Source organism: Podarcis erhardii (assembly GCF_964252035.2).
Source record: "Podarcis erhardii genome assembly, chromosome: 2".
Lineage (NCBI taxonomy): Eukaryota > Metazoa > Chordata > Lepidosauria > Squamata > Lacertidae > Podarcis > Podarcis erhardii.
The window spans coordinates 79204838-79221444 of NC_138498.1; the positions used below are offsets into that span (position 1 = coordinate 79204838).

General features: G+C 41.4%; 1 protein-coding gene across 1 annotated transcript in view; it reads left to right on the forward strand.

Moving 5' to 3' along the window:
- Nucleotides 1–16607, forward strand: part of SYN2 (synapsin II) — a 147748-nt gene that overhangs the window by 65837 nt on the left and 65304 nt on the right. Inside the window, exons 3-5 of the mRNA XM_081848235.1 lie at nt 2080–2171; nt 4835–4991; nt 13101–13190. Of these exons, the coding sequence (XP_081704361.1) occupies nt 2080–2171; nt 4835–4991; nt 13101–13190 (339 nt within the window). The remainder of the gene's footprint in view (nt 1–2079; nt 2172–4834; nt 4992–13100; nt 13191–16607) is intronic.

Consider the following 16607-nt stretch of genomic DNA (forward strand, 5'->3'; position numbering starts at 1 on the left):
AAGAATTTTAAAAAATCCATAAAATCGCACAATCCTAAAAAATACAACTCAGTTCATAACAGTTCATCGGATAAAAGGTAAAGGTACCCCTGCCCGTACGGGCCAGTCGTGTCCGACTCTGGGGTTGCGTGCTCATCTCGCTTAAGAGGCCGGGAGCCAGCGCTGTCCAAAGACACTTCCGTGTCACGTGGCCAGCATGACGAAGCTGCTCTGGCGAGCCAGCACCAGCGCAGGACACGGAAACGCCGTTACCTTCCCGCTATAAAGCAGTACCTATTTATCTACTTGCACTTGGGGGTGCTTTCGAACTGCTAAGTGGGCAGGAGCTGGGACCGAAGGACGGGAGCTCACCCCGCCGCGGGGATTCAAACCGCTGACCATGCGATCGGCAAGTCCTTGGCACTGAGGTTCATTGGATAGCAATTGGTCCTCAGTTCATTGGATAGCAATTGACTAATAGCAACAGCAGCAACTAATCCATTCATATGCTCAGGTCTCTCCTTCAAACATCTCCTGAAAAAGGCACTTCTAACCAACTGCCTTAATTGCAAAGTGTTGAGGCTGGACATCTCAGTAGGGAATTCCACATGTGAAGAGCCTCCACTAAAAAGGCCCTTTTCTGGGCCACCACACCATGTACATCATTCTGCGATGGGACCACCAGGAGGGCCTCATCTATTAATCTTAGAGCATGAGCAGGCTAACATGGAAGAAGTTGGAAGTTGGGCTTTCAGAGGTTTGGGTGCCAGACCATTAAGGGCTTTAAATGTCAAAGTAAGCCCATTGAGTTGGGCCCAGAAAACAAGTGGCAACCATTTTCACTGTTTTAATATGGGAGTAATATGCTCACAGCCTGCTGCTCCCACCACCATACTTGCTGCAGTTTTTTGCATTAGTTGCAGTTTTGTTGCTGCCTTCAGGGACAGCTCCACATAAATTGCATAACTAGTTCAGTTTGGAGGTTGTCATACCATAAATAACTATGGCCAGGTTATACCTATCTAAATGGGGCCATAGTATGCTCACCAAGCCAGGGGTAGATGCTCCTAGGCACCAAGTTCACCTGGCTTGCCTCAAGTGACAATGATGGTTCCCAAATTATGCACCTGCTCCTCCAAGGGGAGAGCAAGAAATTCTACTAACTCCCAAACACAGCTCCTGCCCACCCATGGCGCTTACGTTTTGTCTGGATTCAGCTTCAGTTTTGACCCCTAGTCAGCCCATTGCTACCTCCACTCTGCCTCTCTTGGTACCAATGGAACAGAGAGACAGAGCTTACTGCAAAATGCCTGATGATTGCTCCCAGTGGTTTCTTAAATAACAACTTGTGTCATGTGTTGTTAAAATACAGTACTCGGTTTGTTGAAGAAAGAACACATGAAAATCACTTGGAAATCTGTCAGGACTATAGTGAAATTACACATATACTTTTATATAAAACCAGTATAAATGCAGGCTACATAAACTCTGCACAGCTGGTAGATCCATGACTTTCTTCTGAAGTTGTACAGTGACTTGTATCAGCCTGAAAGTTAGTTCTTATATCAACATATTATAAAAGGTGCTCAAGAGGAGCCAACACTGATCTCCTATTAATCCAGAATTGTTTGTATGGAGTTTTCCCCCCAAGTGTACAATAACCATTTCACCTTATTTTTAAACCACACATTTGTACTTGATATGTGGTAAAAATTCTTCTTATTGTTTGGCAGAATAGCAGGATACCCTGGAGACAGAATGATTTGATCAACTGTATAGATTTAAAGATAGTGTGTTTTTCTGGACACATACTGTTTCTGGCTTTCACCTGAAAAATATTTCCAGGAGTGGGATAGGATTCTAAACAGGATTGCTAACTCGTGCCTTAAGAAAAGAACTCCTGTAGCAACTTCTAGCAACTTCTTCTGGCACACTCCTCAATGAAGGGAGAAGTTTCACATGTCCAAAGTCTTCCTTCCTTCAGATGACAGAGATAGGAGCATTAGCCCTAAGTAGAGCAACAGCTTAATTAAATACGCAAAGAAGAATTTAATCTGACACAATTGATTATGGAGGTTCTTTTTTTTTCTTTTCTTACAGGCACAGTTTTCAGAGGTCAATTTGATAGCTCATGCTGATGGCAATTATGCTGTTGACATGCAGGCGTTCCGAAATGGCACTAAAGTTGTTAGGTAAGTTGTTTTCTTTCCCCTCCTCATAAAAACTGAAATTAACTTAAAGCAGTCGAAAACTACCATATTGCTAAAACCAACAATGTTCTTTGGAATTATTAAATTAGATCAGCATTTAGCCAGAGGCGAAACTAGGCTTTATTCCACCTTGGTCAAATGACCCTGTTTGCCCTCACCCACCCACATGCATTTGCTTACACACACACATAGGCTGGCAGCCTCAATAGCACCCCAGTGGAGGCTTCACCTGGGGCAGGCAATCAATCAATAAAGCAAGCAAGCAAGCTCCCCCCCCCCCCCCAAACCCGGTAGCTATGACTGATTTAGCAAACTGTTTTGATCACTTTGTAACTTGTAAAGCAAAAGAACAACTCTTAATAGCAATGAGACATAGCAATGAAATTAGCTTTGGACAAATTTATTTTTCAAATTATAAAAATATTTTCTGAAACTGTTTATTCTTTTGGTTAGGGTATTTGACTCATGTTGCTTGTTTCTTTAAAGGTGATTTAGTATTTGTGGAAGCTTACCTCCAATACTATTCAAAACTTCCTGTCTTTGCAGAACTGATGATTCATTATAATAATAATAAAAAATCCTTCCAGTAGCACCTTAGAGACCAACTAAGTTTGTTATTGGTATGAGCTTTCGTGTGCATGCACACTTCTTCAGATACACTGAAACAGAAGTCACCAGATCCTTATATATACTATGGCAGACCAACACGGCTACCTACCTGTAACTGTCATTATAATAAAGTCATCTACTATGCTGTACTAAGAAAGGTTTATTAGGTGTTGCCCCTGTTCCTTTGAAATAAATAGGAGAGGGAAGGAACCCCACAAATAACAAATGGTGCTGTGATGCACAAGTGGTTAATACATACAAAGGGCTCATTGCAGGGAGTTGGACTAGAAGACTCTCGGGAACCCTTCCAACCCTACAATTTTATGATTCACTGCTCCTGGAGGGATCCCCATACCAGAATCTTATTCTTCCCATTATTCTTCCCTTTCCTGCTTGGAGCATACATATCATGATGCCAAGGTATTATTGGAAGCAGTTAGTTCAGCTGGTTAAAGCATGGTGCTGATAATGCCAAGGTTGTGGGTTCAGTTCCCATGTGGGCCAGCTGCATATTCCTGCATTGCAGGGAGATGGTTCTCAGGGTCCCTTCCAGCTTTACATTTCTGTGACATGTGAGCCTCTGTGAACAACGCTCTGAATAGTGCTTTCATTTCTGCTGCAATGGGACATGGGGAAGCTAGAGCTCTGGCATGACCTATGTGGATCTTTCCTTGCATCAGGGTTATTTATGCCTGCAATACAGCTAGACCAAGCCCATAGTAATTCAAAAGGCTAGCAAATATTTCTGCTGTTTAAATGTTATATTAAATTACCAAACTGTGCATGAGCTGTAAATATAATCAGCGAGGAACAATGTATTGATTTATAAAGATATTGCAGAACATATCTAAAAAATGATGGGTGAAAAAGGTTTTATTTTTTTATTTTTAAAAAAGCTTATTTGAAATTCAGTTGCACTCCCAAGGATTTCTGCTTCAGAATTGATTCACATGCACTTCTGTGGTATAGCTGATGATTCCATGTGATTGGGATCCCATACCATAATTGCAATGTCTGAAATTAGGAAACAAATAGTGGTCATAGGGGATGCGGTTAACTGCCATTTTCTGGCATTGTCTTTTTCTAGGTGGCAGCAGTAGTGCAGTATTTATGGCAGCTGCCCAACTCACCTGGTTTCTCATTCCAGATGTAACTACTCTGATGTGAATTTTTTGAGATCTAGGAAATAGAGTACAATAGAGTTGCTTTGCCCATGAATAACAAGAGGAGGGATCAGAGCCATAAGTTTCTTCCTGCACACTGAGAAAAGCTATCATATTATATATAGGGTATCCTGCCTTCTTGTATCTCTATCTCCTTGCTCTATCATTCAACCTCCTTTTATCTATTTGTTGTCTCCTAACATCCTATATTTTGTGCTCCTAATTCTCATACCTTATCACCTCAGTCCTGGCACTTATTTCCAACAATCCCAAGATGTTTTCTGCTTCTTTCTTAATAATTGTAGTTTATAGGTACAGAGTGCTTTACTAAATGCTGCCCTACAGGTGATTGTCCCAGTGTCCCAGGCAATAAAAATTATTCTGATTGTTCTTTTCTTTTCATACAGGTGTTGGCTTTTCCCTTTAGTTATCTAAGTAATATGGTATATTAGGAACAAATATCAAAGATACGGTTTTCAGTGAGCATGCAGTTGCTAGATCAGAGCTGCATCACTATAGATTATAAGAGATGTCACTTGGGTAGACCAGGTATAGCTGGGGAATCGGGAGCTTCTTCACTTGGATGTGCACCCTAGTCTTAAGCATACTTAGTCAGAAGAAACTCCCATTGATTTCAGTGGGCTTGCTTCCAAGTGAGCATGAATAGGACCACAGCTTTAGTAACACAAATCATTGAAAGAAGAACATTGGGTTTATGGGGAGGGGGGAATCCTCTGACTTTCAGTGCAAAACGTTTCATATGAAAAAATATAGTAACCTTTGTTCTCTTACATTCTCTTATGTTTGTATTACTTTCATTTATAAGAAAAATAGCTTATGGAAGAAACATTTAAATTCTCTTATTCTCCTTAGATCATTCAGGCCCGACTTCGTTCTTGTTCGGCAACACTCGTTCGGCATGGCAGAAAATGAAGACTTCCGTAACTTAATCATCGGGATGCATTATGCTGGCATCCCTAGCGTTAACTCCCTAGAGTCAATCTTCAACTTCTGTGACAAGCCCTGGGTGGTAAGTTAACAGAAATTCCCGAGTTCGAAGACAACCGTCGCTTTGAATTGGAAGGTTGGGGAAAATGAAGGAGCTGTTTTGTGTGATGCATGACAAATCTGACCATCTAGATTTTTTAAAACATTAGTTAACGCTATATTAGTCCAATGGTGGGCTCATTAATTGCCCTAAGAGCTATAATTTTAATTTCTCATGTGAAAATACAAAACACTTTTACTGTATGCTGTTTCATTCCTTTATTATGTTTTTATTGTCTTTACTCTAAAGAGCTCAAGGTGGTGTACATGTTCACATCTCCCTGCCCCCTGGCTAATTTTTATATATACAAAAAAAAATTTTTTTTTATGTGCGTTGGATGAGTGGAGGTTTGAACTTGTGCCTGTCTAGTCTGAGTCCAACACTCAAACGACTACACCACATTTGCTCCAAGTGGCAGTCCATTTGTAGCCAAAATAGTGCCATCAGCGCAGAAAGAGCAATCAAGAAGGTTTTGGGGGCACCCCAAGGTTTGCAGAAATACAAACATTTTAAGGAGGTACAAAAGCTTAAAGGGGACCCTTCTCCTCCTCCACCCCCCCCCATAAAAAGCCATCCCATTAAGGGCTACACATTCTCAGTGGCCATATAATGCTCAGTAGATGATGTGACTGGAGGTGGGGAGTTGGGAGAACAGTAAACGGGAGAGAAGGAGAATAGAATAGAATTGAATAGAACTGAGCATCTTGGAATGGGACATGGCTGTCTAAACCCTGAATGGGAACACTCCACACTACATGTGTGCAGATCCCACTGTTAGATATTATCAACATAAATTGCACCTGCTGTGTGTAGAGCCCTCATCTTTCTCAATTTTGTTACATCTTCCTGCTGCTCTTCCTTGAGGTCTCTGTGTGTGCATGCTGTAGTGCCCATAGAATCACTTCTGCAATCAGAAAGTTAATGTGAGGTGATAAGCTTTTTAGGATGCCTTTGCCTTAGAGCAAGCTCTTTAAAAATGCTGGCATTAAGGACAAAACCAGTTATACTTGAATTCAGCATTTTTCTTCCTTAGGCTTCTCAGTCTTGACATTCCTGCTATTGTTTTAAAAGGTTGCTAGCATTTGGGACTAGCCATGCATGCCCTTATCATTTAAAACCAGGATGCTTTTATCTTTCTTCACCCAGCCCTTTGCATAAGAAACTGGCTTTATAGGTTTACAACATAAAATTGAAGAGCTGGAACATGCCAGTCTGAATGAAAGCATAAATGTCTGAGTGTTGAGCTGGTAGGATGGGTTTATGCTATAAAAATTTACTACCAGCTTGTCATTTATGAATAAATTTATCATTTATCACATTTTATGAAATCATGTTTTACTGAATGGCTGGGTAGGTCCTTTTTAGAGATACGGCATGCAGAAGTTCTAATATTTTTTGTCACGTTTTAGCAACAGATTTTGGCGCTTTAAAATGCATTTATTTATTTATACCCCACCTTTTCTCATAGGAGCTCCAAGTGGTCTCCACCCACAACCACCATCCTATCCTTGCAATAACCCTTTGAGTTAAGCTTAGAGATCACTGGGACGCTGGTGGCACTGTGGACTAAACCACTGAGCCTAGGGCTTGCTGATCAGAAGGTCGGCGGTTCGAATCCCCGTGACGGGGTGAGCTCCTGTTGCTTGGTCCCCGCTCTTGCCAACCTAGCAGTTCGAAAGCACGTCAAAGTGCAAGTAGATAAATAGGTACCACTCCGGCGGGAAGGTCAACGGTGTTTCCGAGTCCTGTTCTGGTTTCGCCAGAAGCGGCTTAGTCATGCTTGCCACATGACCCGGAAAAACTGTCCGCAGACAAACGTCAGCTCCCTCAGCCAGTAAAGCGAGATGAGCGCCGCAGCCCCAGAGTCATTCATGACAGGACTTAACTGTCAGGGGTCCTTTACCTTTAAGCTTACAGATAGTGATTAGCACATTATGAGCTTCATACATGAGTGAAGATTTCAACCTGGGTCTCCTTTTTGATAGGGATCTTTGCTTTCTGTCTGGGTTTTTTTTTGGGGGGGGCATGTTCCAAGCATCAACCATTTTTCTTCTGTGAAATAGATATTTTCTGGTACCCACAGCAACATTGAATGTAAAAATGACAAGTGATCTGTCAACTCCAAAATACCCTAGAGCAGTTATGGGGAATATGTGGTCCTACGGATGGTATCCTCTAACTTCTATCATCCCTGACCATTAGCTATACCCGCTGAGGCCTATGGGAGATGGAGTCCAATATCTGGAGGGCCACATGTTCCCACCCTGGCCCTTGACAATAAATAATGTGTATTCTTAATCCATGGATACCACTCTCACCAGACCCTGGGATAAGGAATAGAACATACCAAGCTGCATTAACAGAACTGAGAGAACATATACAATAATTCCAGTAATCTCCATACAATCTATATTTTTTAAAAAAGGAAAGCAGCACCTTTCAGATCAATAGAACTTCAGTCAACACAAAACTTATGGAATGCAAAAAAAGGGGGGGGGGGGAGGATTAGTATGGCAGTAAGCTCATTCTATTCAAAAGCCGTAAGAGCTGGCTGAGTATCCCACCAATATAATGACTGAGAAGGGGTTCACATATAACCTTTCATCCCATAGAGCATCAAAGTATGTAAAAGAGTAACCAAAATGATCAGGGAGCTGGAGCAAGGCCTCTACATGAAAAGGTTAAAATGTTGGCAACTGTTTTATTGGGAGCCAGGGGGAAGCAACTAAGGAGGAAGATGCTAAACATATATAATGATATCATTCATGGTACAGAGAAAGTGGATAGGGAGAAATTATGTGATTGTTGTCTGCTGCTTCCAGGACCATAGGAAGCCCTCCCATAAGGGATTCCGAAGTTCATTCTGCACTCTCCTTTTGTACTTGGAAGGAGCTTCCCACTAGCACAGTTTCCCACTCAGATTGAAGCTGCAACTGCAGTTCTGCTATTTGCTCTCTCTTCCTCCCTCCTGCAGTCTGAGAGAGACTCCATTGGAAAGTTCTGTGCTCATTTTTGTGTGTGGAAGCAAGACATGAGGCCATTTCCCATTTAGGTGTAATTACTTAAATGCTGTATATTAGGGAGAGAAATGTCCTATTCTGTTTCATGGCACATGCTTATATTTAAATGCATGTGAATAAAACTAAAATAGTAAGACTGTTATTATCTAAGTCTCTAATTATAGCATTAGCATTCAGTGTACCCTATACCTAGGGATTTCACTCAAAGCTACAATGTTCCACTCTTAGGATAACAAAATATATCTTACACATTCTTTTATTATCAAATGAAAGAGCTCTCTTGCCAAGTGCTTACTATTATCTGTACAAAGCATTGGTGGTACACATAAAGATTTCAGCTGACAATCGCTCTCACTCGAGAAAAGCTCTTTAATAGATGAAAAGACAGCTTTTATATGAGAAAGGTAAGAAGACAAAGTGCTAGCAATACAAAGAAAATTCACTAAGAACAAGAATTCTCACAGTCAAATCTATGAAGACATTGAACTATCAAGCACAGTCATCCTCGTACATCATAGAATCACAGACAGTGATCCATTTCCCCAAAGAAAAAGTAGATAGATGGTTGCAAACAGAACCAAAGATGTTTAATTCCCCCCCCCACCCGCTGCCCCATTTTTCTTCCCTGTTATTTTTATACTTAAAAACAAATCACATAGATAACATCACTCGAACTGAATAATATTCAAATGAATCACATTCATTTTCTTTTTTGATCAAAGAACAGATGTTGTAAAATCTCTTGTGCTAGAAATTTTCTGAAGTATAAGCATAGATGTTGCTGGTATATGTCATTGTTGTTTCTTATAAACTTCAGATGTTTAGTTACCAGGTAAAACACAATTACCATAACATTCTCCCATATTGATATGTGTTATTTTTTCTTTATTACCACACATACAGTTGAAATGAAAATAGCTCTAGAGGGGACTTGAAACACTAGTTATTAGCTTGAAGAGATCTTCTCATCCTGGTTTCCCACCATTTCGTGGACTAACTATGCCATATTTAAAATTGATTCAGAGTCCTAAGTTGCTAGTGCTGTTTCTTCCTGTTAATTTGTTGAAGTGACAAATCTTTAACTTATGCTTATCATTCATGCTTATCCTCCCTGGCTCGGGTGGCGAACCTATTTGGGCTCGTCCGCGAAAACTGATGGATCCTGATAGATTCCAACAAGCCTTACGGAACCCTGCTCCTCCTGGCGACTCATTAGATGACCTTGTTGAGGACTGGAATAACCGGCTCTTGGCAGCCATTGATGAGATCGCGCCTAAGCGCCCTCTGCGACCCAGTCGAAACCGGGCCCCTTGGTTTACTGAGGAGCTCCGGAAAATGAAGCGGGATCTCAGACGGCTAGAGCGAGTATGGCGACAGACTCGTGATGGAGCCTCAAGAACATCTTATAGGACGCTTATGAAAGCCTATGAGATGGCTATGAAAGCTGCTAAGAAATCTTACTTTGCAGCTTCCATTGCATCCGCTAGCTCTCGCCCGGCACAACTTTTTAGAATAATTAGGTCAATAACGTCCTTAGGAGGACAACCAAATTTAAGCACAAATTCGACCCACAGCTGTGAGGCATTCGCAAGCTTTTTTGTGGAGAAAGTCCTGTTGCTCCACCATGACCTCCCTGTCAATTTAGATACAGTGACTGAACTGGAGGCCCCTCAACTGACTTCAGGTCCAGTGTTGGACCATTTCGATCGGATACTCCCTACTGATGTGGATAGATTCCTCCAAGTTGGTTGGCCCACCACCTGCCTCCTTGATCCGTGCCCATCTTGGCTGATTAGGGAGTGTCCAGATGTTGCGTGGACCCCCCTGGTTGAAATTATCAATTTGTCCCTTGACACGGGGACATTCCCAGGGGAACTGAAGGAAGCAGTGGTGTGTCCACTCTTAAAGAAAACTTCATTAGATCCCTTAGACCTATCCAATTACCACCCAGTTTCAAATCTTCCATCCCTGGGTAAGGTAATTGAGAGAGCGGTTGCTGAACAGCTTGGTAGGTTTCTGGAGGAAACATCGGCATTAGATCCATTTCAGTCCGGTTTCCGTCCTGGTTTTGGGACGGAGACGGCTCTGGTCGCCCTAACAGATGATCTCCGTAGACAACTGGATCGAGGCGGGTCAGGACTGCTGATCCTTTTAGATTTGTCAGCAGCCTTTGACATGGTCGATCATGATCTTCTGGACCACCGCCTCGCAGACGTGGGGATACAAGGCATAGCCCGTAACTGGTTGTGCTCTTTTATCTCTGGTCGGGGACAGAGGGTGGCACTAGGGAGGAAAATGTCGTCGCGCCACTCCTTGGTGTGTGGAGTGCCGCAGGGCGCAATTCTCTCCCCGATGCTTTTTAACATCTTTATGCGCCCCCTTGCCCAGATTATCCGGAGCTTTGGGCTGGGCTGTCACCAATATGCTGATGACACTCAGCTCTATCTGCTGATGGATGGCCACACCGACTCGGCCCCGAACACACTGACCAGATGCTTGGAAGCTGTGGCTGGATGGTTTTGTGGGAGCCAATTGAAACTAAATCCTTCGAAGACAGAGGTCCTATGGCTAGGTCGGGATGGCATGGGGATGAGGGACCAACTCCCTTCTCTTGCGGGGGCCCAATTAGTGCCATTGCCTTCCGTTAACAGTTTGGGTGTAATCCTTGACGCCTCCCTTTCCATGGAGGCGCAAGTTACAGCAACAGCCAAGGCGACATTTTTCCACCTTCGCCGCATCAAGCAGTTGGTCCCTTACCTTTCCCGCCCCGACCTGGCCACAATGATCCATGCGACGGTCATCTCCAGGCTTGACTACTGTAATTCGCTCTACGCAGGGCTGCCCTTGAAGCTGTCCCAGAAACTCCAGCGGGTGCAGAATGCTGCAGCGAGGCTCCTCATGGGGTCTCTGCCATGGGAGCATATTCACCCAGTGCTTTTCAAGCTGCACTGGCTCCTGGTGGAGTACAGGGTCAGATTTAAGGTGCTGCTTTTGACCTTTAAAGCCCTTCACGGCCTAGGACCCTCGTACCTATGGGAGCGCCTCTCCTGGTATGCCCCACGGAGAGCCTCAAGGTCCATAAATAACAACACCCTAGTGGTCTCAAGCCCTAAGGAAGTTAGATTGGCTTCAACCAGAGCCAGGGCCTTTTCAACCCTGGCTCCGGCCTGGTGGAACACTCTGCCTCATGAGACCAGGGCCCTGCAGGATCTGATTTCTTTCTGCAGGGCCTGTAAGACAGAGTTGTTCCGCCTGGCCTTTGGCTTGGAGCCAATTTGATTCCCTCCCTCCCTCTCTTTCTTTTTTCTTTTCCTTCTCCTCCTGCGATGAGGCTACATTTTAATATTTTAATGTTCCATTATTTTAATGTTGTATTTTATTTTTGTTTTTAAGTTGTAATCATTCATCTTGTTTTTATTATTGCTTGTAAGCCGCTCCCTTGGCTGGGGAGGGTGGGGTATAAATTATTATTATTATTATTATTATTATTATTATTATTATTATTATGTTTTGTGTCATTGGCATCCAGCTGAACTATGTGGGCTGGCGGCAGAAAATTGTCTGTTGGAGGCTCAACATTTTTGTTAATGGAGAATTAAGTGTGTGATTAGAGCATAGCACAATCCTCAACTCCAATGTTGCTGTGGCTCTGGAGGCTGTTGATTCTGCTGAGAGAAGTCCCACAAAGATAGCTGCTGTGATTACAAGACTGAGTCAAGGATGTTGTTGTTGCAACTGAGATTTCATAGTTTGAAGACTGGAAATGAGGGCATATGGAATTAAGTTCTCCTTCATAGGTGTGGCGTGTATGAGAATTGCCTTAAAAACCCGTTGAATGGCTGGTGGTTTTGCAATCTTATAAAATAATCCCATAGGAAAAATGCACTGAAATTCTCCTATTTGGAACCCCAATTCTAAATTCTTCTACATTGGGGTGAGAAATTAGGTCCAGCATGGGTCCTGGTTTGGCCTATGACGCCACTCTCAACCAAGCATGCCCAGCTGCCCCACACCTGAACGTTGGTACTTAAAGTGAGCTTTCAATTGTTCCATGGTAAGCAGGACTGTGACAGGGTGCCCCACTGGGATGAGCTGCACTGTATAAAATCTGTGCAGAAGTGTGTCAGATGAGCAATGCTAAATACCCAGTGCTGATATCCGGTGCAGATTTCTAAATTTAAGTGCCATTAATTTCATGTGGGATAATTGGTGCTGGAGATATTTGAAAGGGCTTCCTAGATAGGAGGTATCCCTCACAGAAACCCCAAAGAAAATGATGCAGGCTCCAAGTAAAAATAAAAGGCCTATATTGAATACAAATATACTTATGGTCAGGCTCCTTAAAAATCATAGAGAGGCCACGAAGGGCTGTATCCAAAGCAATGATTCTTATACACTCCCAGGTTACACATGTGATTTACATTCACCATTCAAAGAATCACAGCAGTCTTCCCATAGCGGTTGCAACCCAGCGTCATCATCCTGAACCAATCAGAATCATTTAGCTCCTCATTGTAATATCAGTCAATTACATATAATCATTTTTCGGTGTCTTTCTTTATTAAGACTTTGACTAATTTTCCTGTTCATTAAATGTCTCCCAATATCCTTTTTTATCTATCTACAAAACAATTCAAGATTAAGCATAACTGCCATGACTAGTTGATTCTCTTTTCATGCGTATGGCGGTCACCATGGATTCTATCAGTTTATTCTTTTCTGTGTCCCAAAACAAACATAAGCTAAATACAATACTTAAAAGCAGCTTGTTCTATACTGTAAAAAGTAGGCACAGGCCTTTTTAGTTTAGCTAGGCCATAGGCTCAAAAGAAAATGGAATTGCCAAAACAATACAGGTCTATGAAATTATTATTTTCTCCATCATTTGCACTTGCATATTTTACTTTTTATGCATTCTTTTTCTGTAGGTGGGTAATCAGAATATGGTAAACTAGAAGGGATCTTTTAACAGGCTCTTGAATTTTTGATAGATAGTAATTATGGTGCTGAATAACAGTGTTGAAGTAATTTTGAGCTTTGAGCTTAGAATTCTGTTTATTTTCTTTTGCAGTTTGCTCAGTTGGTGTCCATCTACAGAACCTTGGGACCAGAGAAGTTCCCTTTAATTGAGCAAACCTTTTATCCCAATCACAAGGAAATGGTAGGTGTGAATAAAAAGCATAAATACCAGTTGATTCTATGTAGTAGGGAAAGGAGCTATAATAATGCATGATTCACATTATAGCTCTGCCCACCAGCTATTACTTGATATCAAATGCTACTTAAAAGTTGGTTTCATCCAACAGACCTTAACTTGGTTAACTACCCAGCTGAAATATCTAAAGTTCTGAAAATGGGAAAACATTATTTAACAGACTTTAAAAATAAACCATTAGAAACATTGAAAGTCAACAATGTATCTGAAGAATGTGTATCTGAAGAAGTGTGCATGCACACGAAAGCTCATACCAAGAACTAACTTAGTTGGTCTTTAAGGTGCTACTGGAAGGAATTTTTTAATTTTGTATTGAAATGAAAGATGTACTTTCCAGAGAAGAACTCAACGTAGCTGTCACTGACTCATCCTCAAATGCTGTTGTGGTTTTTGAGTGCATTTGATTCATGGATTGCTGTTAACAATTGGTTTCTGTGATTATACACATGTTCAGCTTTACACTAACAAGCATTTCTCCTCTCACTTTCAAATATGCCATCTAGTATGTGATAAAATAATGGACTTCTGGAAAGGAAGCCTGGAGTGGCTTCCCACATCCTCTTATTTCTCCAGACCAATGAATGTAGTGGTTTGAATGTGAGTAGGAAGGATATTTTAGGATGAGAGTGTCATTCTGGGAGAAATCTTTCCCCATCCCATCTTAGTTGAGATAACAAAAGAAAACCACTACTGGGCAGGAAACAAACAAGCAAACAAACAAACAAAAAAATGGGTGGACCTAAGCAACCAAAAATAAGTAGCCACCAACAGAATGTTCAGACTTGCATCTGAAACTCAGTGCAACACCAGGAAAATCACCCACTCTCTTCCATACCTCCATGTTTGGACCTGGGAAAAGGAAATTTGTTCCTGATTGTGCTGCAGAGGAAGCCCAAGCCCCGTTCCCCAGACTGAAGAGTGGTGGGGTGATCCTGCACAGCTAGGAAGCCTTGGGAACCTTGTGCAGTTGCAGGGACAATTGCTGCCACCACAGCTCTGAACTTGTTTTGTTGAGCTGTGAGTGTCTCAGAAGTGCACCAGCAAAAACAACAAACACCCACTGTCCTTTTTCAGTTCTGGAATGGAAAGCTGGGGCTTGTTTGGCACTGTAGTTCTGTCAAGTCCCAACTTTCCACCCAACCTAGAAACTGGAGACAAGCATTGGGATCATCCAAAGAAGTCTGTGGACCTCTGAATCACAACACAACTATGAGGATGATCCTTGCCCAGTTCCATTGATGGAGGGAAGTCTGTGGTTCGTCATGCTTGCCAGAGAGTTGTGGTACACGAACCACAGTAGGACTACTGAGCTGAACTGCAGTTTGAGGAAGTCATTGTTTACTTTAGACAGATAGAGAACAGTCTGTGTTGGTATCAGGTGGTACTATTTTGAAAAGCCTGCTATAGAATAGTTGCTATGCACTGGAAGAGTAGCATTGTTAAATGTTAAATTGTTAAATGTACAGTACAGGAATCGCAAACTGGAAAATACAAAATTTGCTGTGTGGGTGGTTGAAACACCATTTCATACTGCAAGTGCTTGTTTTTTTCCCTCCTCCAGCTCTGGCAGATTCAATGATGGTGTTTTGTTTTTTTTCAAAGAGTACAAGAGAAGCAGAATGAGGAGCACTTTACAGATACACTCTGTTACTGTGGTGTTTGCTCTGAAATATAAATGACAAATACATAATCCTGAGTGTTTAGGAAAACATGTCTTGCCCTTTATATGCCATATATTTAATCTGAATCTCCTCGGAATTTGGGCTGTGTTGGAAAGATTGCTAGCTTCTCTAATTTGTATTCTTAACATGTCTCTCACTTGCCTTCGAGCAAATGAGGTAGGCTTTGGAAAATCCTCTGCTATAGCCAGAAATTTCTAGTTAACAATACGTAATACAAGTTCTGTATTCATGAAGCTCCTAAGGCTGCAAGCCTAATCTCACTTACGTGGGAGTAAGGCCTATTGAATTTAATAGGACTTACTTCTGGATAGTATTACACTGTAGATTACATACCTGGGTGTTTCCCAACAGCATATGGGCTAGAAACTTGCATTTGAATGAATATCTAGATTCTTCTTAAAAAGTACATGACAGAATATGCCTAGCCCTTTCTATTGATTCAAAATATTTTATTATTAAACAACGAGGGCCTTAAAAAAATTCTACACCATAAAAAGTGATTTGTAGCACAGTCCTAGATATGTTTACTTGGAAGTATGGCTCCTTAAATTCAGTGCAACTTCCCAGTAAAAATGCATTCTAATACATATTTACCTATGAGTAAGTCCCTCTGAGCAGTGTGGCTAACTTCTGCATAAACATACATAGGATTGCACTATGTGTTCACGATTGCAATGCTAGTTGAATTTGGTTTTCTGATGTTTACCTGACATTCCTGAGTCTGAAATATTCACTTACAAGATAATAAAAATATGTGTGTCCTCTTTTCTATGCCAACATCACAAAGTCATGATAGCTCAATAAAATTATTTTGCTGGCTGATAAAATGTCTGATTAATATTCTGTATGATATATGAATATAAACATGACCATGGTTCTTCATCTGCACATGCATTCTTTTATTATGGACATTTCACATAAGCAGTGATGACTGTAATTTTGAAGATTCTTCCTGTTGTGATTCTTTTTCTCTGAGGGAGACTTTGTAAAGGCAGTGACTTGGAAAACAGTTGATGCAGAATGACAGATAGATTTTGCAGTTTCTGTGAAAAGCTTAGCTGCTGTTGTGGGATGATCCAGAGAGAGGGAGAGGGGATTGTCACTAGTAATGTTGGAGCCAAACCACAGTACTTAAAGACGTTGTCTAGGCAGATTTTTTGGGTGATGTTTCAAGAGTTTCTCACAGTTCCCTTCTCCTCAACAACTTGCTGTTCAGAATTTTATACCAGAGTATTCTGAAGCTGGTCAATCGGATATACTTATATTCCTTTAGAAAAGTCTTGTGTTCTGTTTTCCCTCTAAAAAGCAGTAAACTGCAATTGCACAAAGATAGCACTCTTCTTAACTGCTTCAGTAGATAGCTTTTAAAAATTAGCATTTTTTAGTTTTAAATGCTTATTGCTGCTAGGATAAAAGCTTGGCAATTTCCTTGATGTATTTTCACATTTACCTAAGGAAATCAGCAGTTACAAATTGACCCATGCTGCAGATTGAAATAATAGATGAGGAAATGTTGGGATTTATTTTTCAAGGAAATTACATTACTTGCTTTGTAGGTACTTGCTTTGAAGTACCTGCTATCTACTATGTAATTTATGGGATTAAAAAGTCACATGCATGATACAGTAGAATAGGCTTGCTATATTTAGTCTTACACTGAATAACTTGTTTCACACAAAAA